Source organism: Macaca thibetana, chromosome 7, assembly GCF_024542745.1.
Source record: "Macaca thibetana thibetana isolate TM-01 chromosome 7, ASM2454274v1, whole genome shotgun sequence".
Lineage (NCBI taxonomy): Eukaryota > Metazoa > Chordata > Mammalia > Primates > Cercopithecidae > Macaca > Macaca thibetana.
This window is the reverse complement of record NC_065584.1, coordinates 33776731-33798983: the sequence shown is the minus strand read 5'-3', so window position 1 is coordinate 33798983 and position 22253 is coordinate 33776731. Positions and strand designations below refer to the sequence as shown.

The following is a 22253-nucleotide window of genomic DNA, read 5'->3' as shown; positions in this document are numbered from 1 at the left end:
ATAAAACAAAGGCCGGGCGCGGTGGCTCAAGCCTGTAATCCCAGCACTTTGGGAGGCCGAGACGGGTGGATCACGAGGTCAGGAGATCGAGACCATCCTGGCTAACACGGTGAAACCCCATCTCTACTAAAAAATACAAAAAACTAGCCGGGCGAGGTGGCGGGCGCCTGTAGTCCCAGCTACTCAGGAGGCTGAGGCAGGAGAATGGCGTAAACCCGGGAGGTGGAGCTTGCAGTGAGCTGAGATCCGGCCACTGCACCCCAGCCTGGGCGACAGAGCAAGACTCCGTCTCAAAAAAAAATAATAATAAAATAAAATAAAATAAAACAAAACAGAATAAACTGATCCTTTACTTATTGGCCATATTGTGATATGGAATTTCCTCTAAGGTAAGGATTTTTAAATTCCTTTGATATGTTACTTTTATTGTTAGCTAAACTATAAAGGAATTTCCGTTTTTTTTTTTTTTTTTTTTTAATTCACCACTGATAAGAAGGCAAAGGAATTTCTATTTTGATAAACAAATAGAAGAGCCTTTGGAAATTTGGTTACGTGGCTGGGCTTGGTGGCTCACGCCTGTAATCCCAGCACTTTGTGAGGCTGAGGCGGGCAGTTCACTTGAGGTCAGGAGTTCAAGACCAGCCTAGCCAACATGGTGAAACCCTGTCTCTACTAAAAATACAAAAAAAAAAATTAGCAAGGCATCGTGGTGTACACCTGTAATCCCAGCTACTTGGGAGGCTGAGGCAGGAGAATCGCTTGAACTGACGAAGCAGAGGTTGTGGTGAGCTGAGATCCTGAGATTGCGCCACGGCACTCCAGCCTGGGTGACAGAGTGAGACTCCATCCCCGACTCCAAAAAAAAAAAAAAAAAAAAAATTTGATTACATATCAATTAAGCAGTTAGTGTTTTTTGTTTTTTGTTTTTTGTTTTTTTGAGATGGAGTCTCGCTCTGTTGCCCAGACTGGAGTGCAGTGGCGGGATCTCAGCTCACTGCAAGCTCCGCCTCCCGGGTTCACGCCATTTTCCTGCCTCAGCCTCTGGAGTAGCTAGGACTACAGGCGCCTGCCACCACGCCCGGCTAATTTTTTTGTAATTTTAGTAGAGACAGGGTTTCACCGTGTTAGGCAGGATGGTCTCGAACTCCTGACCTCGTGATCCACCCGCCTTGGCCTCCCAAATTGCTGGGATTATAGGCGTGAGCCACCGTGCCCAGCCATAGTAAGTGTTTTTATTTTGCCACTAGATTAACTGCTAGCTCTGGAGGAATATATCATGTTGTTTGTTTTGTTTTTTTCTTGTCTTTATTTAAAAACAAGTCAAGTGCAGTACTGAGAAGGAGGAAAGAGTAGAACAAAGGGGTCTGACCTGTTACTGACTGAATAATCAGTTGAGGTAACTCACTACCTTTGGACCAGCCTTGTGGTGTTTTCTTTTAATCGAGTCATAGGAGGCTTATTCATGATGGTGTGCTTGAAGATGAGAATTATCTGATACCAAAAACATTTTGCCCCACTTGGGCCGGGTGCAGTGGCTCATACCTGTAATCCCAGGCAGGCAGATCGCGAGGTCAGGAGATCGAGACCATCCTGGCTAACACGGTGAAATCCCCTCTCTACTAAAAATACAAAAAAATTAGCCGGGCATGGTGGCGGGCGCCTGCAGTCCCAGCTACTCAGGAGGCTGAGGCAGGAGAATGGCGTGAACCTGGGAGGCAGAGCTTGCAGTGAGCAGAGATCACACCACTGCACTCCAGCCTGGGCAACAGAGCGAGATTCTGTCTTCAAAATAAATAAATAAATAAACAAACAAACATTTTGCCCCACTTAATCTTCAGTGAACTTGTTCCTATTAGTTAAAAATTCTAACTAGATTTAGTCTTTCTTCATATATTTGCTTTAGGAGGCAAACTGACAGGAGAGTTTATCTTTTTGGATCCTAAATGTGATTTTTCTCCCCTTCATTGGGAAACACAAATGGACTTCTTTTTTATTTTTAAATTGTTGAATACTTCAAATCTTATTTGTGATTTAAAATTTTTTCTATTTATAGGAGTATTTTATACAGAAATCTTGTGAAACCACTGCCCAACCAGAGCAATGATTGTTCAAAGAGTGGTACTGAATTCTCGACCTGGTATGTATTTGTGATGAATGAACAGCTGTGATCTTTGATAATTACTAATGCAAATGGAGGAATAAAAACTAATGTGATGTTCATGTGGTAAATTAAGGTAGTAAGATATTAACACTAGTAGAAATATTAGAAGAAACTCTTTAAATGATGTGGTAGTTTTCAAGTGTTAGCTTATCAAGGCCATTTTTAAACAGTGTACTGGTTTTTCAAGTGGTAACTTATCCAGGCATTTGTTGATGAAATAAAGTTATTTTGGAATCGTAACATCACAAAGGTTACATTACAAATATACGTGGCTTTTGTTTCTTTAGAGTATGCTATTATTGGTCTTAAAATTTGCTTTTCTTTTTTATGTGAAATGTACTAACTTATATCAGTGCTGACATGTAAACTGCATCATAAATACAGGTATGGAAAGAACCTGAGAGATTTGGATCACTGCTGCCCACTTGGGGAAGTCACTTAACTTTTCTGAACTCAATTTTAGTAAAATGAGCAGTTAGATTAAGATCTTTATGTACTATTCCCACCTTATAAATGTAATAATTCTATGAAGAGTAAATATGCATTAAACATATCTGAAGATGAGTACCTTCTACTGGTAACCTTTCCTTCTTGCAAATTTTTCTCATACCTCAAATTTTCTAATTTCCTACTTCCTATTTTTTCAGACTTTATTATTATTGCTTTTATATTCGTTTAAGTTTCTATAATGATGATCTTTTCTTACAAATTTTTCTCATGCCTCAAATTTTTTAATTTTTTAATTTCCTAATTTTTCAGACTTTATTATTGTTACTTTTGTATTCCTTTAAGTTTCTATTTGCTTCTTAAAATGAGGAAGGAAAGTTTAGTCGCACTCCATCCTGGGTGACAGAGTAAGACCCTGTCTCTAAAAAAAAAAAGAAATACGTACTGAGGCATTTCTATAGTTACAGAAGAATTACAAAACAATATAGATTTACTTGTGCCTGTTTTTTTTTTTTTTTTTTTTTGAGACAGAGTCTCGCTCTGTCATCCAGGCTGGAATGCAGTGGCACGATTTCGGCTCACTGCAACTTCCACCTCCCGGGTTCAAGCAATTCCTCTGCCTCAGCCTCCCAAGTAGCTGGTACTACAGGTGTGCACCACCATGCCTGGATAATTTTGTACTTTTGGTAGAGTCAGGGTTTCACCATGTTAACCAGGCTGGTCTCAAACTCCTGACCTCGTGATCCACCTGTGCTGGGATTACAGGTGTGAGCCACCGCGCCTGGCCCCTTGTGCCTGTTTTAAAAGGAAGTGCTCTGAATCCTAGAGTGACCCTTTAATAAGTATATCCCACCACTTTGGGAGGCCAAGGTGGGCAGATCAAGAGGTCAGGAATTCGAGACCAGCCTGGTCAGCATGGTGAAACCCCATCTTTACCAAAAATACAAAACAGTAGCCAGGCATGGTGGTGCGCGCCTGTAATCCCAGCTACTCGGGAGGCTGAGTCAGGAGAATCACTTGAACCCAGGAGGTAGAAGTTGCAGTAAGCTGAGCTCGTGCCACTGCATTCTAGCCTGGGCGATAGAGCAAGACTCTGTCTCAAATAATAATAATAATAATAAATAGTAAAGTAACTTTTTTTAAGTTTATATTTTTGCCTAATATTTTAGGAAAAAATGGTAATCCAGTGGCAGAGAATTTCCGAATGGAAGAAGTCTGTTTACCAGATAATATTAATGAAGGACAAGTGCAAGTTAGAACTCTTTATCTTTCTGTGGATCCTTACATGGTAAGAATCAGGATGTTGTAACTTGGTGAAAAATAACTTTATTTTATTATTTTTTGTGTTGTTGTATCTGAATTTTACTGTGCAGTCCCTTATAGATTGGTAAATATTTGAGCAGTTATATATTGATACTTTTTAATTATAGATTGCCTTCGTTTTTATTCACTAGTGTAATAAGGAATGTTGTAGAGGGGACAGATAATAGTAGCACATGTATATGATTCAGGTGCTTTCAAATGTTCAGATTACTTCCTAGGAGTAAATAAAGCTTGAAGATAGTAAAATAGGATTGCAAATTCAGTAAATAAAGCTTGAAGATGGTAAAATGAGATTGCACATTCTTTCAGATCCACTTTATAAGAGAGGCTATGTATGAGATCTTTATTTATTTCTAGTTGACCTCCTTTTCTTTACTTTTTCTTGTTTTTAAGAGATGAGGTTTAGCTATGTTGCCCAGGCTGGTCTCAGTTTTGCTGGGCTCAGGCAATCCTCTAACCTTGGCTTCCTTGAAGTGCTGGGATTACAGGCATGAGCCACTGTGCTCAGCCCTGTATTTGATCTCTTTTTGAAAGGAACAGACTCACTTATGCTACTTCTAGATAAAGAAGATTTATTGAAAACGCATATATTGCCGAAGACTGCAGATAAGAAGCCATTAGGCACAGGGACTTTGGCTCTATGAGCTGGTGTCTTGCTTTACTTTTCCCAGAGGTCATACAGTCTCTTCTTTACTTCTAACTTTTTCCTATGGCCATGAAAAGCACAGCTCTATATGTCAGTTTACCCCTTGCTATTAAGAGTCTCGGCTGGGCATGGTGGCTCTTGCCTGTAATCCTAGCACTTTGGGAGGCCAGGGCAGGATTGCTTGAGCCCAGGAGTTCAAGACCAGCCTGGACAAGAGAGTGAGACCCCATATCTACAAAAAATTAAAAATTTATACAGGTATGGTGGCCTGTGCCTGTAGTCCTAGCTACTTGAGAGGCTGATGTGGGCGGATCGCTTGAGCCTGGGAGATTGAGGCTACATTGAGCCATGATTGCGCCACTGCCCTTCTGTTCGGGTGATGGAGCAAAACCCTGTCTTAAAAGTCTCAGTGCTTGGAATCAGATTGCTGCAGTAGGGAAATTGGCCGCTGTCACCTAGGCTGGAGTACAACACAGCAAGACTATGTTGTAGGTTGTCTATTCTCTTGATGGTATCCATTGAAGCACAATAGTCCTATATTTTCTGCTAAGAGTTTTATAGTTTTGCTCTAACATTTAAGTCAGTAACACATTTTGGGTTAAACTTTGTGTATGAGTATGAGGAAGGAGTCTGTATTAATCAAGATTCTTTAGAGAGACAGAAACACAAACACACACATAGGCATGCACCCACAGACATGCACACACATGTATATGAGAGGGGACTTGTAAGAGGAATTGGCTCATGAGATTATGGAAGCTGAGAGTTCCCATGATAGGCTGTCTGCAAACTGGAGAATCAGAGAAGCTGGTAGCATGGCTCAGTCCAAGCTGGAAGGCCCAACAACCAAGGAAGCCATTGGTATACTTGTCAGTCCCAAGGCCTGAGAGCCCGGGAAGCCATGGGTGCAGTCTCAGAGTCCAAAGGCTGAAGAACCTGGAGTTCTCATGTCAGAGGGCAGGAGCAGAAGGGTGTCCTGCTTTGCAGGAGAGAGAGAGAATTTGTCCTTCACCTGCCTTTTTGTTCCATCTGGGCTCCTGTTGAATGGATGGTGCCCACCCACATTGAGGGCAGATCTTTGCCACATAGTCCACAGACTCACATGCTAGTTACCTCTGAAAACACCCTCAAGGACATACCCAGAAACGATGCTTCACAAGCCATCTAGGCATCCCTCTATCCTGTCAAGTTGACACCTAAAATTATCCATCACAGGGCCCAACTCATTCTTGTTTGCAATCTTAAACTCCCTGGGCTCAAGTGATTCTCCTGTCTCAGACTCTCAAGTAACTGGGACGATAGGTGCAAGCCCACCACACCTGACCTAACTTCATTTTTTTGCAAGTGAATATACAGTCATGTCAGCACTTTTTTTTTTTTTTTTTGAGAGACCAGAAATATGTGACCACGAAGTGACATGAACCAGCACTGTTTGTTGAAAAGATAATTCTTTCCTCACTGGTTTGTCTTAGTACTCTTGTGGAAAACCAATTGACCATAAATGTGAGGGTTTATTTCTGGACTTTCAACTCTATTCTATCAATCTGTGTATCTGTCATGCTAGTACCTCGTTCTCTTAATTACTGTCGCTTTGTAATAAGTTTGAAATGAGCAACTGTGAATCTTCCAATTTGATTTTCCTTTTTTTTTTTGAGATGGAATCTTGCTCTGTCGCCAGGCTGGAGTGCAGTGGCGCTCTCTTGGCTCACTGCAACCTCTGCTTTCCAGGTTCAAGTGATTCCCCGGCCTCAGCCTCCTGAGTAGCTGGGACTACAGGCGCATGCCACCACACCTGGCAAATTTTTTTTTTTTTTTTTTTTTGAGAAGAAGTTTCAGTCTTGTTGCCCAGGCTGGAGTGCAATGGTGCAATCTTGGCTCACTGCAACCTCTGCTTCCCAGGTTCAAGCAATTCTCCTGCCTCAGCCTCCCAAATAGCTGGGATTACAGGCACCTACCACCACACCTGGCTAATTTTTTGTATTTTTAGCAGAGATGGGGTTTCAGCATGTTGGCCAGGCGGGTCTTGAACTCCAGACCTTCAGGTGATCCACCCACCTCGGCCTCTGAAAGTGCTGGGATTATAGGCATGAGCCACTATGCCTGAACAATTTTTTTGTATTTTAGTAGAGACAGGGTTTTAACCGTGTTGGCCAGGATGGTCTTAATCACCCAGGTGGGTGAGCCACCCCGCCTGGCCTGTTTTTCTTTTTTAAGATTGTTTTGGCTCTTCTGGGTCCCATGAATTTTCATATGAACCTTAGAAACATCTTGTCAATTTCTGCACAGAAGATTTTGATAGGGATTTTGATAGGGATTGCTTTGAGTCTGTAGATCAATTTGGGGAGTATTGTCTTCTGTGATGATTCATTTTATGTGTCCACTTAACTAGGCCATGGGATGTCTAAATAGCTGGTTAAATGTTATTTCTGGGTGTGTCTGCAAAGGTGTTTCTAGAAGAGATTAGCTTTTGAATTGGTGGACTGAATAAAGCAGATGTCCTTCTCTAATGTGGGTGGGCATCATCCAGTCCATTGAGAGCCTAAGGAGAGCAAAATGTAGAAGAAGGTTGCTGGTCATGGTGGCTCACACCTGTAATCCCAGCACTTTGGGAGGCTGAGGTGGGCAGATCACCTGAGGTCAGAAGTTCAGGACCAGCCTGGCCAACGTGGTGAAACCCCATCTCTACTAAGAATACAAAAATTAGCTGGGTGTGGCGGCAGGCAACTGTGATCTCAGCTACTCAGGAGGCTGAGGCAAGAGAATTGCTTGAACCCAGGAGGCGGAGATTGCAGTAAGCCAAGATTGCATCATTGCACTCTAGCCTGTGTGACAGAGCAAGACTCTGTCTCAAAAAAAAAAAAAAAAAAAAAAAAAAAAAGGAGAAGAAGGTTGAACTAACTAATTGCTTAAGCTGGAGCATCATTCTTCTCCTGTCCTCGGAGTTCCTGGTTCTCAGGCCTTCAGACCTGGACTAGAATCTCTACTGTCAGCTTACCTGCTCTCATTCATTGGAACCACACTGCTGGCTTTTCTGAGTCTTCAGCTTGCAGATGGCAGATAATGGGACTTCTCAGCCTCTCTATTGCATGAGCCAATACCTTATAATAAATCTCTTCATATATATGTATGTATGCTGTTGATTCTGTTTCTCTGGAGAATTCTGATAAAAACAATATCCTAATACACTGATCCATGAATGCATGATGTCTTTCTACTTATTTGGGTGTTCATTACTTTTTTTCAATAATGTTTTGTAGTTCTGAGTACAAGTTTTGTTCTTTTTTAAATTTATTAAGTATTTTATTCTTTTGATGCTATTATAAATGGAATTTTTAAAAAATTCGTTTTAAGATTGTTCATTGCTAATGTAGAAATACAATTGATTTTTGTATATTGATCTTATATTGTTCAACCCTGCTGAACTTGTTTGTTAGTGCTAATAGTTTTTTTTGGTGGATTCCTTAGGATTTTCTATGTACATGATAATGTCATCTATAAATGTAGTTTTACTTCTTCTTTTCTAATATAGATGCCTTTTATTTCATTTTTTTGCCTAATTACCCTTACTAGAATATCTGGTATAGTATTGAGTAGAAGTATTGAGAGTACACATCTTTGTCTTGTTCCTGATCTTAGGGAGAAAGCATTCAGTCTTTCACCATTAAGTATGATGTTCATTGTAGGATTTTTTTTTTTTTTTTTTTGAGACGGAGTTTCACTCTGTTGCCCAGGCTGGAGTGCAGTGGCATGATCTTGGCTCACTGCAACTTCTGCCTCCCAGGTTCAAGCGATTCTTCTGCCTCAGCCTCCCGAGTAGCTGGGATTACAGGCATGTGCCACCATGCCCGGCTAATTTTTGTATTTTTAGTAGAGACAGGGTTTCACTATGTTGGCCAGGCCGGTCTTTGAACTCCTGACCTCATGATCTGCCCACCTCGGCCTCCCAAAGTGCTGGGATTACAGGCGTGAGCCAATGCACCTGGCTCATTGTAGGATTCTTGTATATATCCTTTATAAGATTAAGGGAATTTCCTCCTATTTCTGGTTTGTTGAGTGTTTTTATCATGAAAGGGTGTGGATTTTTTTTTATTGGTGTGAAATATATATAATAATTTAATTTACCATTTTAACCATTTTTAAGTATACAATTCATTGGCATTAAGAACATACACACAGCCAGGCACGGTGGCTCACGCCTGTAATCCCAGCATTTTGGGAGGCCGAGGCGGGCAGATCATGAGGTCAGGGGATCGAGACCATCCTGACTAACACTGTGAAACCCCATCTCTACTAAAAATACAAAAAATTAGCCAGGCATGGTGGCGGGTGCCTGTAGTCCCAGCTACTTGGGATGCTGAGGTAGGAGAATGGTGTGAATCCGGGAGGCAGAGCTTGCAATGAGCAGAGATCTTGCCACTGCACTCCAGCCTGGGTGACAGAGCGAGACTCCATCTCAAAAAAAAAAGAAAAAACATACACACACAGCACATTCACAGTGTTGTGTGGCCATCACCACTTTCCGTTTCCCCCAGCAGAGGTATTGGATTTTGTGAAACGCTTTTTCCATACCTATTGACAATCGTGGTTTTTGCTTTTTATTCTATTGATTGGTTCATTATTGTCTTAGTTTGTTTTATGCGCTTATTAATACATTACTACAAAGTAGATAATTTATTAGGAACAGAAATTTATTTGGTTCATGGTTCTGGAGGCTGAGAAGTTCCAGAGCATGACACTGGGATCTGGCAAGGGCCTTCTAACTGTGTCTTCGCATAGCGAAAAGTAGAAGGGCAAGAGCATATAAATTGAGTAGCTATACAGTAGAAGAAAGAAAAAAAAGAGGCTAGGCACAATGGTTCATCTCTGTAATCCCATCACTTTGGGAGGCCAAGGCTGGAGGATCACTTGAGGCCAGGAATTCAAGACAAATTTGGGCAATATAGCAAGACCACGTCTCTACAAAAACATTTGCCGGGCACAGTGGCTCACGCCTGTAATCCCAGCACTTTGGAAGGCTGAGGTGGGCAGGTCGCCTGAGGTCAGGAGTTCAAGACCAGCCTGGCCATCATAGTGAAACCCTGTCTCTACTAAAAATACAAAAAACATTAGATGGGCATGGTGGCAGGTGCCTGTAATACCAACTACTCAAGAGACTGAGGCAGGAGAATCGCTTGAACCTGGGATGCAGAGGTTGTAGTGAGTCGAGATCGTGCCATTGCACTCTAGCCTGGGTAACAAGAGTGACACTCTGTCCCAAAAAAAACAAAAATTAACTAGGCATGGTGGTATGTGCCTGCAGTCCTGGCTACTCGGCATGCTGAGGTGGGAGAATCCCTTGAGCCCAGGAGGTTGAGGCTGCAGTAAGCTATGATCACGCTACTGCACTCCAGCGTTGGCAGCAGAGCAAGATTTTGTCTCTGAAAAATAAAAATAGACTGAGCATGGTGGCTCACGCCTGTAATCCCAGCACTTTGGGAGGCTGAGGCAGGCAGATCATGAGGTCAGGAGTTCAAGACCAGCCTGGCCAAGATGGTGAAACCCTGTCTCTACTAAAAATACAAAAATTAGCTGGGTGTGTTGGTGGGCGCCTGTAATCCCAGCTACTCGAGAGGCTGAGGCAGCGAATTCCTTGAACCCAGGAGGTGGAGCTTGCAGTGAGCTGAGATTGCGCCACTGCACTCCAGCCTGGGCAACAGAGTGAGACTCCATCTCAAAAAATATATAAATAAATAAAAGAAAGAATAAAAGAAAGAGTGCAAGCAAGAGCATGGGGAAAGAGCCAAACTCATTCTTTTATCTGGAACCCACTGCTGCCATAATGGCATTAGTCCATTCATGAAGGCAGAGCCCTCATGACCAAATCACATTTTTTTTTTTTTTTTTGAGACAGGATCTCACTATGTCCCTTTAGCTGGAGTATGGTGGTGTGATCACGGCTCATTGCCCCACCTCGAACTCCTGGAATCAAGTGATCCTCCCACTTAAGCCTCTGGAGTAACTGGGACTATAGGCATGTGCCACCATGCCTGGCTAATTTTTGTATTTTTTGTAGAGACAGCATTTTGCCATGTTGCCCAGAACTCCTGAGCTCAAGCAATCTGCCTTCCCCAGCTTTCCAAAGTGTTAGGATCACAGGTGTGAGCCACCGCACCTGGCCAAGACCCTTCTCTTAAAAAAAAAAAAAAAAGATTTTAGGGGAGGAAAAATGATGGAACAATAGGATTATAATATGAATTGAGTTAATGATCTTCACTTAGAACACTCCCAACTTCAAAGCAAAAACAAAAACCAAAAAACATCTTTTTCCTCCAGGGAAGTAAATATTTTGTCTACTTACTCATTTCATGCTAGAAAGCACCGTCTTGAGAATTTTGCCTCTGCGAAGTCCTGTGGGTCCCACCTCCTAAATACCTCTCAATTCAGTCCATGTCTTAGTAGTTCCAGAGAAGTCTACCTAGTCTGAATTACCATTGTTTCTTTCCTAATAGGGTAGGTACCCTTGCATACACACGTTGCCCCTTTAAGCCATTTTTCACACTGCAGCCAGAGTGCCAGAGTGATTCTTTTTATAACAGCAACTAATTGTGTCACCTTGCTTAAAGTGGTTTAATGGCTTCCCATTGGAATTGAGACAAATCAGCCTTGACATGGTCTAAGAAACTACATAACCTGGGCTAGGCGCAGTGGCTCATGCTTATAATCCCAGCACTTTGGGAGACCGAGGTGGGTGGATAACCTGAGGTCAGGAGTTTGAGACCAGCCTGGCCAACATGGTGAAACCCCGTCTCTACTAAAAATACAAAAAATATTAGCCAGGCGTGGTGGCACATGCCTGTAGTCCCAGCTACTTGGGAGGCTGAGTCAGGAGAATTGCTTGAGCCCGTGAGGCGGAGGTTGCAGTGAGCCGAGATCAAGCCACTGCACTCCAGCCTAGGCAACAGAACAAGACTCTGTCTCAAAAAAAAAAAAAAAAAAAAAAAAGAAGCTACATAACCTGACTCCTTTACCTGTCCAGGCTCAGAGAAACCTGCCAATTACCCTCACACTGTTGCCTCAGGGGATGTCTTTCTTTTGTAACACATCAGTGCCCCCTTCTGCTTAATCTTTGTATTGATCATGTTTTTAATTTAGTGTATTTTAGGATGTTTTCACATTTTAGGGGGCTTGTGAATCCTAGAGTAACTGTCCCTGGCAGGATTTGCTTATTTTTAGAGATAACAACTTGCATTTGAGTCTTGCCATTCATAAACAAACCAACCAATCCAAAGCCCATATCCCTAAACTCCTCCTGTATCTAACTCACACTCCCCTGCCTTAAATCACCCCAGGGCCAGATGCTGCACAACTTAAGAACCACCCCTGTATATCAGAGCTCTCTGATGTTATTAAAGCTGTCATGTAATCTGCTCAAGGTTACCTACCCTGCCTTACCCCTTCTTCCCTGTGGAAACCAAAGATACTTCCTCCAAAAAAAAAAAAAAAAAAAGACTCTGGGCCATGCTCTTCCTCGCTCCTTTGCCCTCGTGACCAACTCTCATGCTTCCCCATACGACCCTTCTTGGCATATTGTGCCCTCCCCTCCTTGGCAACTGTAAGAAATTCTTCTTTCAAGGCAGTTGTCTTCGTATCTATCATTTTACCATACCTGGTTAAAACAGAGTCCCGGGTACATATTAAAGCAAGCCTTCATACATGTTGGCCCTCTATCTAAAAGCCTCCTCCCACTCCTTTCTCTTTACCTGGTAATCCCTGTTATTCCCTAGATGCCTGCTTTAAAGAGATTTCCTTTGGTAAATCACCCTGAACCCTCAGACTCGTCTAGACCTCTCTTTTATATTTTCCTCTTGACATTCAGCATTTATCCCAATTGAAAGTAATAATTACATGTGTGTAATTGTTAGATTATCTGTCTTCCCTAATAAAAAGTCAGTTTATGGTCTGGGTGCCATGGTTCATACTTATAATCCCAGCACATTGGGAGGCTGAGGCAGGAGGATCACTTGACCCCGGAGTTTGAAACCATCCTGGGCAACATAGAAAGATGCCATCAATACCAAAAAAAGGAGTGTTAAGGTGCACCAGTCACTCTGGAGGCTGAGGTGGGAGGATCACTTAGCCTAGGAGGTCGAAGCTGTGGTGAGCCGTGATCGTGCCATTGCACTCCAGCCTGGGCAACACAGTGAGACCCTGCCTCAAAAAAAAAAACAAAACAAAAAAACAAAAAAGTTTATGAAAACAAAGTTTTGTATTTATCACTATCTCCAGTGACTAGCATAATGTTTATTCAATGTTAATTGCATAAAGGAAGGAAGAAAAATCACTTTGGGATACTTCCACTAGACATTCTCTATGCATCATTCCTTTAAAAAAATAATCAGGCTGAGCAAGGTGGCTCATGCTGGTAATCCCAGCATTTTGGGAGGCCGAGGCGGATGGATCACTTGAAGTCAGGAGTTTGAGACCAGCCTGGCCAACATGGTGAAACACCGTCTCTAGTAAAAATACAAAAATTAGCCGGGCATGGTGGCATGCGCCTGTTACCCAGCTACTTGGGAGGCTGAGGCAGGAGAATTGCTTGAGCCGGGGAGGTGGAGGTTGCAGTGAGCTGAGATTGTGCCACTCCATTACACTGTAGCCTGGGCGACAGAGAGAGACTCTTGTCTCAGAAAAAAAATAAAAAGAATTGGCTGGGTGTGGTGGCTTGGGACTATACTTCCAGCTACTTGGGAGACTGAGACGGGAGGATGGCTTGAAGCCAGGAGTTCAAATCCAGCTTGGGTAGAAAGCAAGACCCCAACTCTTAAAAATAGAAAAACCCTAAGCACCTTTTTTTTTTTTTTCTTTTGAGATAGAGTCTTGCTCTATGCAGTGGCACAATCTTGGCTCACTGCCACCTCTGCCTCCCGGGTTCAAGTGATTCTCCTGCCTCAGCCTCCTGAGTAGTTGGGATTACAGGCGTGCACCACCATGTCCAGCTAATTTTTGTATTTTTAGTAGAGACAGGGTTTCGCCACATTGACCAGGCTGGTCTCAAACTCCCGACCTCAGGTGATCTGCCTGCCTTGGCCTCTCAGAGTGCTGGGATTACAGACATGAACCACCAACCACACCAGGCTTCTTAAGCAGCTTTAAAAGGGAAAAGGGAGTCTAACAAACGTTAAATAATTGAGATTTTATATCATTCCAATTCACAACTAAAATTAATCATTATGTGTACACAGTATTTTACATGATTATCCTTAATGTGCATCTACAACTTGGCTTTCATATTGTTTTTAATTTTTTTAATTTTTTATTTTCATTTGATAGAGAAGATAGAGAAGAGGGTTTTACTTGTTGGCCAGGCTGGTCTCAAAGTCCTGGCCTCAAGCAATCCTCCTGCCTCAGCCTCCCAAAGTGGTGGGTTTATAGGTGTGCTTTCATATTCTTTAAGTGACTTTAATGGGAAAACTAGTTCAAATATTTTTATTTTGGTGGTTAATAACATTCTGTTCTGAGACATCATTGTTTAGCTATAGGGAATTACTTGTGTGATATTGTGATTTATAATAGGAAGTATTTGGTCTTCTTGCTCTTTGCTGGCACACAATTCCTAAAGCCTTTGGAATCTCCAAGGTGTCTTTTTATATTCTAATGAGATGACAAGTGGTTGGGGGGCTCCTGGATAGCCTCAGGATGGGGGCTGGTTACCAAGGCAACCAACCATATGCTCAGAGAGTTGGAACTTTTATTCGGTTTAATCAATCATGTCTATATAATGAGGCCTTCATCAAAACCCAGAAGGACCTTGTTGAGGAATTTCCAAATAGCTGAACACATGGTGATTCCTGTAGGGTGGTGCACCTGGAGAGGGTGTGGAAACTCCGCACCTTTTCCCATACACCTTACCCCATGCATCTCTTCTATTTGGCTGTTCATCTTTTTTTTTTTTTTTTTTTTTAAATTAATTTTTGTTCTTTGTCTTTTTTTTAATTTTTATTTTTATTTGACTATTCATCTGTATCTTTTGTAATATCCTTTATAATAAACAGTAAATGTAAGTAAAGTATTTCTCTGACTTCGGTGAGGTGCTCTAGCAAATGAAACCAAAGGAGAGAGTAGAGTGGGGACCCTGATTTGTAGCCAGTTTGTCAGAAGCACAGACCATAACCTAGGGCTTGAGATTGGCATCTGAAGTAGGTGCAGTCTTGTGGGACTGAGCCTTTAATCTGTGGGACCTGACACTATATCCAGGTAGACAGTGTCACAGTTGAACTGAATGGAATTAGGGGACACCCAGTTGATGTCCTCTGCAGAACTGCTTAGTTGGTGTATGGGGAAATACCCCACCACATCTGTTTTTAAAAGTGTTGAGTGGTGAGTGAAAGGAGGAAAAAGTAGATTTTTTTCCTATATCTCAGAGAACTTATTTCCGTTTTTCCTACTAGCTGTGTTTAGTGTCAGGCACTTGGTCTGGCCAGTGTCTATGGCTGCACTTGCTTTTAAGGAATACGTGGGAGGTGGCACACAAGCAGAAGCAAATGTATTCTTACAGAAGCTTCTGCATCAGTTCTCTGTTTCGTCTTTTACCCGGTTTTACCTGGGTACACTGAACCACATGGGATCAGGCGTCCTTCCATGTTTTCCACTTCCTGGTCCATGCTGTGGTCCTCTACATTTTGGATTTCATGATAGAGGCAAGAGTGAGCCACAGAGGAAGAGAGCCTTGACTACTACCCAGAGAAGTTGTTAGCTCTCCTCTTAAGACGGGGTGTGGTCCCACTGTGACACTCTTGTCTTCGAGGGGTGAAGAGAGCACTCATCTGAGGTTAGGGGGCATGAAATAGGGAGAGTCCTTGGTCTGAAGTTGGGATGAGCAACTGTATAAAAATTACTTCACTACTTTTTGGGTTATTTCCACTGGGGAGACAGAATCCTTAGCCTGAAAGAAATCAAGTTTTATGGTGTATGTGTTGCTAGTTTGTTTTCCATAAAAAATAGTTTTATAGTATCAGCAACATGTGAGTGTACCTAATTGGCCACAATCCTTTGAAACCATCAAAACACTATTTTGTATTACTTTTTGCTAGTATAATGTGTATAATATTACTTCAATTTCCTTAAGTAATTCTTTAAAATTTTTAGCTTTATTTACTAGCATACGTTTCATGCATTTAAATGTACAATTCAGTGACTTTTAGAATACTCACAGAGCTTTCTTTGCAACTGTCACCTCAATTTTTAAATTTTTTATTTAAAAACAAATTTATTGACAAATAAAAATTGTTGCCAGGCGCAGTGGCCCACACCTGTAATCCCAGCACTTTGGGAGGCCGAGGCCAGCAGATCACAAGGTCAGGAGTTCGAGACCAGCCTGGCCAATATAGTGAAGCTCCATCTCTACTAAAAATACAAAAATTAGCCAGGCGTGGTGTCGCGTGCCTGTAGTCCCAGCTACGCAGGAAGTTGAGGCAGAAGAATCGCTTGAACCCAGTAGGCGGAAGTTGCACTGAGCCCAGATTGTGCCACTACACTCCAGCCTGGGTGACAAAGTAACACTCCATCTGCAAAAAAAAAAAAAAAAGTTTATGTTTATGGTATACAACATGATGTTTTAAAATGTTTACAGGCTGGGCGCGGTGGTTTATGCCTGTAATCCCAGCATTTTGAGAGGCCGCGGGCGGAACACCTGAGATTGGGAGTTTGAGACTAGCCTGACCAACATGGAGAAACCGCATCTCTACTAAAAACACAAAAGTAGCCGGCCGTGGTGGCGCATGCCTATAATCCCAGCTACTCGGGAGGCTGAGGCAGGAAAATTGCTTAAACCCAGGAGGTGGAGGTTGCAGTGAGCCTAGATTGCACCATTATACTCCAGCCTGGCCAACAAGAGCGAAACTCCACATGAAAAAAAAGAAAAGGAAAAAAAAGAAATATGTTTACATTGTGCAGTGGTTATATCATGCTAACATGCTAATTAACATGGATTACATCACATACTTATTGTTTGTGGTGAGAACACTTAGAATCTACCCTCGTGGCAAGTTTCTTTTGTTTTTTTCTTTTCTTTTTTTTTTTTGAGACGGAGTTTCGCTCTCATTGCCCAGACTGGATGGAGTACAGTGGTGCGATCTCAGCTCACTGCAACCTCTGCCTCCTGGTTCAAGTGATTCTTCTACCTCAGCCTCCTGAATAGCTGTACAGGCAACCGCCATCATGCCTGGCTAATTTTTGTATTTTTGTAGAGATGGGGTTTCACTATGTTGGCCAGGCTGGTCTTGAACTCCTGACCTCAGGGGATCTGCCCTCCTCAGCCTCCCAAAGTGCTGGGATTACAGGCGTGAGCCACCGTTCCCAGCCAGTGGCAATTTTGAAGTATACAATACATTGTTATTAACTATAGTCACCATATTGTTTCAGGTCTTATGTTTAAGTCTTGAATGTATTTTGAGTTGATTTTTGTGTATTGTGTGTGATATATTACTCATTATATACTTTTATCATTGGGTAAATTAGTAGAGTGGTTTGACATTATTGGATAAAATTATCTTAATGTTTTCTTTTTCAGCGTTGTAGAATGAATGAAGACACTGGCACTGATTATATAACACCTTGGCAGCTATCTCAAGTCGTTGATGGTGGAGGTATTGGAATTATAGAAGAAAGCAAACACACAAATTTGACTAAAGGCGATTTTGTGACTTCTTTCTATTGGCCCTGGCAAACCAAAGTTATTCTGGATGGAAATAACCTTGAAAAGGTGATATATATATGAACGTATCTGATTTTTTTTTTCCCTGTGCAATTCTTACTTTGTGCATTTGATATTCAGTTGTGTTTGTAATCAGGGAAAAATAAAAGCATTTATTTTCTTTTAGCTAGCTGCCAAAATGCGGAAAGCCTTTGTTCCTTTTCCACTGTTAGCTGTATAGGGAAGTTTAAATTTTCCTTCTGAAGGTTTGATAATTGAGCCTGCTAAAATAAACTGACAGTAAACAGATTAACAGGAGAAAAACCATTTTAATTCATGTACGTGCACTGGAGCCTCACAGAAGAATAGAAGACTCAAAGGAGGGACCAGATGGTTGAAGGCTTTTTGTTGTTGTTGTTTCTTTGCTTGTTTGTTTGTTTTTTTTTTTTTGAGACGGAGTCTCGCTCTGTCGCCCGGGCTGGAGTGCAGTGGCCGGATCTCAGCTCACTGCAAGCTCCGCCTCCGGGGTTTACGCCATTCTCCTGCCTCAGCCTCCCAAGTAACTGGGATTACAGGCGCCCGCCACCTCGCCCGGCTAGTTTTTTGTATTTTTTAGTAGAGACGGGGTTTCACCGTGTTCGCCAGGATGGTCTCGATCTCCTGACCTCGTGATCCACCCGTCTCGGCCTCCCAAAGTGCTGGGATTACAGGCTTGAGCCACCGCGCCCGGCCTGTTTGTTTGTTTTAGAGATGGGGTATCACTGTGTTGCCCCATCTGGTCTCAAACTCCTAGGCTCAAGCAGTCCTCCCACCTCAGCCTCCCAAAGTGCTGAGATTTCAGGTGTGAGCTTGAAGTTCTTATAGCTTAAAGGAATGGGACTTGAGGCTTTTGGGGGAAATGGCAACAAAAAGGGAAAGGGGAGGAATTGCGTGGTAAACAAAGGTTATCTTATTGTAGATAAAGTCTCTCAGGTAATAAAAGTTGTTTCAGAGCAGCTGCCAAAAGAATAGGCAATAGCCTGACTGGGTCTGCTAATGACTTTATTTATGTATTTAGAGACAGCGTCTCACTCTGTCACCCAGGCTGGAGTGATCTTGGCTCACTGCAACCTCTGCCTCCTGGGTTCAAGTGATCTTCCCACCTCAGTCTCCCGAGTAGCTGGGATTACAGGTGTGCACCACCACGCCCAGCTAATTTTTTGTATTTTTAGTAGAGACAGGATTTTGCCATGTTGGCCAGGCTGATCTCAAGCTCCTGACCTCAAGTGATCTATCCGCCTCAGTCTCCCAAAGTGCTGGGATTACAAGCGTGAGTCACCATGCCCAGCCATTTTTATTAAACTTTGTGTAGAAACAAGAGTCTCACCATATTGCCCAGGCTAGTCTTGAACTCCTGGCCTCAACCGATCCTCCCGTCTCAGCCCCAGAAAGTGCTGGGATTACAGTTGTGAACCACTGTGCCCAGCCTTAATGGTACATTTTAAACATCAGTAATGAGAACTGTTGGAATTTGAGTTGATTTTTTTTCTTTTTTTTTTAAGACAGTCTTGCTCTGTTGCCCAGGCTGGAGTGCAGTGGCGTGATCTTGGCTCACTGCAACCTCTGCCACCCGGGTTCAAGTGATTCTCCTGCCTCAGCCACACGGGTAGCTGGGATTACAGGCGCCCACCACCACACCCAGCTAATTTTTGTATTTTTAGTAGAGACAGGATTTCAGGATCTTGGCCAGGGTGGTGTTGAACTCCTGACCTCATGATCCACCCATCTTGGCCTCCCAAAGTACTGGGATTACTGGCATGAGCCACCGTACCCAGCCAGAGTTGATTTTTATAGGTACATGTTTATGTTGGAATTGCTCAGAGACTTAAAAATCTTCCAGTGTTGCCAAGTATTTTTCTGTTAAGCATTTCCTTTTTTTTTTTTCCCCCCATACTTGGGGCATTAACAGAAAGAATATTTTGTCTCTTATGTGGGAATTGTTTTTAAAAGTTTATTTTATTTTATTTTTTTTTTGAGACGGAGTCTTGCTTTGTTGTCCAGGCTGGAGTGCAGTGACACGATCTCGACTCACTGCAACCTCGACCTCCCCAGGTTCAAACAATTCTCTGCCTCAGCCTCCCGAGTAGCTAGGATTTGGGCACCTGCCACCACACCCGGCTAATTTTTTGTATTTTTAGTAGAGATGGGGTTTCACCATTTTGGCCAGGCTGGTCTTGAACTCCTGACCTTGTGATCCATCCACCTCAGCCTCCCTAAGTGCTGGGATTACAGGCGTGAGCCACTGCACCTGGCCTTAAAGTTTCTTTTTAATATAAAGAGAAGTAATATTGTTTTTTACTCTTTACAAATAAAGTATAGAATTTTAGCAAGATTGATGAATGGTTTACTCTTCTATAAACCATATTGGGTTGTTTATTATACTGATGGACTGCCATAACAAAATACTACAGGCTGGGTGGTTTAAACAACAGAGATTTATTTTCTCACAGTTCTGGAAGCTAGAAGTCCAAGATCAGAGTTCTGGAAAATTTGGTTTCTGGGGAGGCCCCTCTTCCTGGATTGCAGATGGCCACCTTCTTGCTGTGTCCTTAGGCAGTCTTTTCTCTGTGGGTGTGCAGAGAGATAGATCTTGTTTTGTTTCTTCTTCTTCTAAGGACACACAAGTCCGTTTTGTTTTTGTTTTTGTTTTTGTTTTTTTCCTTTGAGATGGAGTCTTACTCTGTCACCCAGGCTGGAGTGCAGTGGCATGATCTTAGCTCACTGCAACCATTGCCTCCTGGGTTCAAGTGATTCTCCTGCCTCAGCCTCCCAAGTAGCTGGGATTACAGGCATACACCACCACGCCTTGCTAATTTTTTGTATTTTTAGTAGAGACGGGGTTTCGCCATGTTGGCTAGGCTGGTCTCAAACTCCTACTCTCAGGTGATCTGCCTGCCTCAGTCTCCCAAAGTGCTGAGATTACAGATGTGAGCCACCGTACCCGGCCAGGACACAAGTCTTGTTGGACTAGGACCCCACCCTTATGTCCTCATTCAATCCTAAATATCTCCTTTAAGTCCCTGTTTCCAAATAAAGTCACACTGGGGCTTAGGGCTTTACTATATAAATGTTACGGGGACACAATTCAGTCCATAACACATTGTCTCTACTTTGTTGTCTCAAAACAGGAATTCCTAGTATTTTTAAAGAGTATATATTTTATTTTAGGTAGACCCACAACTTGTGAATGGACACCTTTCATATTTTCTTGGAGCTATAGGTATGCCTGGTTTGACTTCCTTGATTGGGATACAGGAAAAAGGTCATATAACTGCTGGATCTAAAAAGACAATGGTTGTCAGTGGTGCTGCAGGTGCCTGTGGATCCGTGGCTGGGCAGGTAAACTTTCTAAGAATTATATGATTTTCTGATTATTTGAGGATTGTTATAATTCATAATTGAAATTCTGGATATATGTATACCATTAAAAATATAAAATTGGATAATTTTTTTTTCCTTTTTGAGACAGAGTCTCCAGGCTGGAGTGCAGTGGCGCAATCTTGGCTCACTGCAACCTCTGCCTCCTGGGTTCAAGAGATTCTCATGCCTCAGCCTCGAGAGTAGCTGGGACTACAGGTGTGTGCCACCACACCTGGCTAATTTTTGTATTTTTAGTAGAGATGGGGTTTTGCCATGTTGGCCAGGCTGGTCTTGAACTCCTGGCCTCAAGGGATCCACCTGCTTTGGCTCCCAAAGTTCTGGGATTATGGGCGTGAGCTACCATGCCCAGCCAAAATTGAATAAATTTATAATGACTTTCACACGTTTCTTGTAGAAATGGGTGTTGTTGTTTTTTTTTTTTTACCTACTTAGACTCTCTTAATAACAGTAATAAAAAATGCAGATTTTAGTGTCTTATTCTCTGTTAACCAAAAATAGATGTAGTAAATGCTAAAGCTTTGCTTTCATTATTATAAGGAAGAGAATGATAGAGAAGCTGTTTGGAATTCATGAATTAAAAGTCAAACTCACATTTTAAATTAATATCCTCAAATAAGAAACCACTTATTGAATTCTAGACATGTAAACATTTTGATAGAATTTTATGAAGTTGGCCTGGCACAGTGGCTCACGCCTGCAACCCCAGTGCTTTGGGAGGCCAAGGTGGCAGGATTACTTGAGGACAGGAGCTCAAGACCAGCCTGGGCAACATAGTAAGACTCTTCAGTAAATAAATTAGCCCAGTGTGGCAGCACTCCTGTTGTCCTAACTACTTGAGAGGCTGAGGCAGGAAGAGTACTTGAGCCCAAGAGTTTGAAGCTACAGCGAGCTATGAATATACCACTGTACTCCAGCCTGGGTGACAGAGAGAGACCCTGTTTCTTTGGAAAAAAAAAAAAAAAATCTTATAAAAGTACATCCTTTTATAAATAATAGCCTTTATAGATTGAAACCATTGAAAACAAACATTGTGTCTGAGCTGTGATTTTAGTTTGCCACAAGCCTGAAAAATAATGAATTGCATGTGATGCTTTGGGTCTGATTATTCCTTTTATGAAATTAGATTTAAGTTGTGAAATTTTATTTTTTAAATTTAGTTATTCTTTGATTTTATATTTTTCAATGAGTGAAAGCCAAAAATTGTGAGATTTTCACATTTAAACTACAGATGGTCCCCAACTTATGATGGTTCTACTTTACAATGATGCAAAAGCCGTATGCATTCAGTAGAAGCCATACTTTGAATTTTGAATTTTGGTCTTTTCCCAGGCTAGTGATATCAGTATGACACTCTCTCGAGATGCTGGGCAGCAGCAACAAGCTGTAACTCCCGGTCAGCCACTGTATGTGGCTGAACAACTCCGTCAATCATGCCCAGCTGGAGTGGATGTTTATTTTGACAATGACCATGAGGGTAAACAACTGGTACTCTATGGTGTACTGTATTGCCACATGGTTTTGCCCAGCCATAAGTGTTCTGAGCACATTTTAGGTAGGCTAGGCTAAGCTATGATGTTCAGTAGGTT

The 22253-nt window shown here is 42.2% G+C and overlaps 1 protein-coding gene across 9 annotated transcripts in view; it reads left to right on the top strand.

The window, feature by feature from the left end:
• The window catches only part of PTGR2 (prostaglandin reductase 2), a 34886-nt gene that overhangs the window by 5348 nt on the left and 7285 nt on the right, over positions 1 to 22253 (top strand). For 8 of the 9 annotated variants that reach the window (XM_050798860.1, XM_050798851.1, XM_050798858.1 and 5 more), the window contains 4 exons: positions 2054 to 2137; positions 3778 to 3896; positions 17125 to 17316; positions 20455 to 20625. In XM_050798860.1, the coding sequence (XP_050654817.1) occupies positions 2101 to 2137; positions 3778 to 3896; positions 17125 to 17316; positions 20455 to 20625 (519 nt within the window). In that variant the 5' untranslated portion in view covers positions 2054 to 2100. Of the gene's footprint in view, positions 1 to 318; positions 390 to 2053; positions 2138 to 3777; positions 3897 to 17124; positions 17317 to 20454; positions 20626 to 22253 lie in introns of those variants that run through there. The other variant, XM_050798859.1, reaches the window with a different exon arrangement.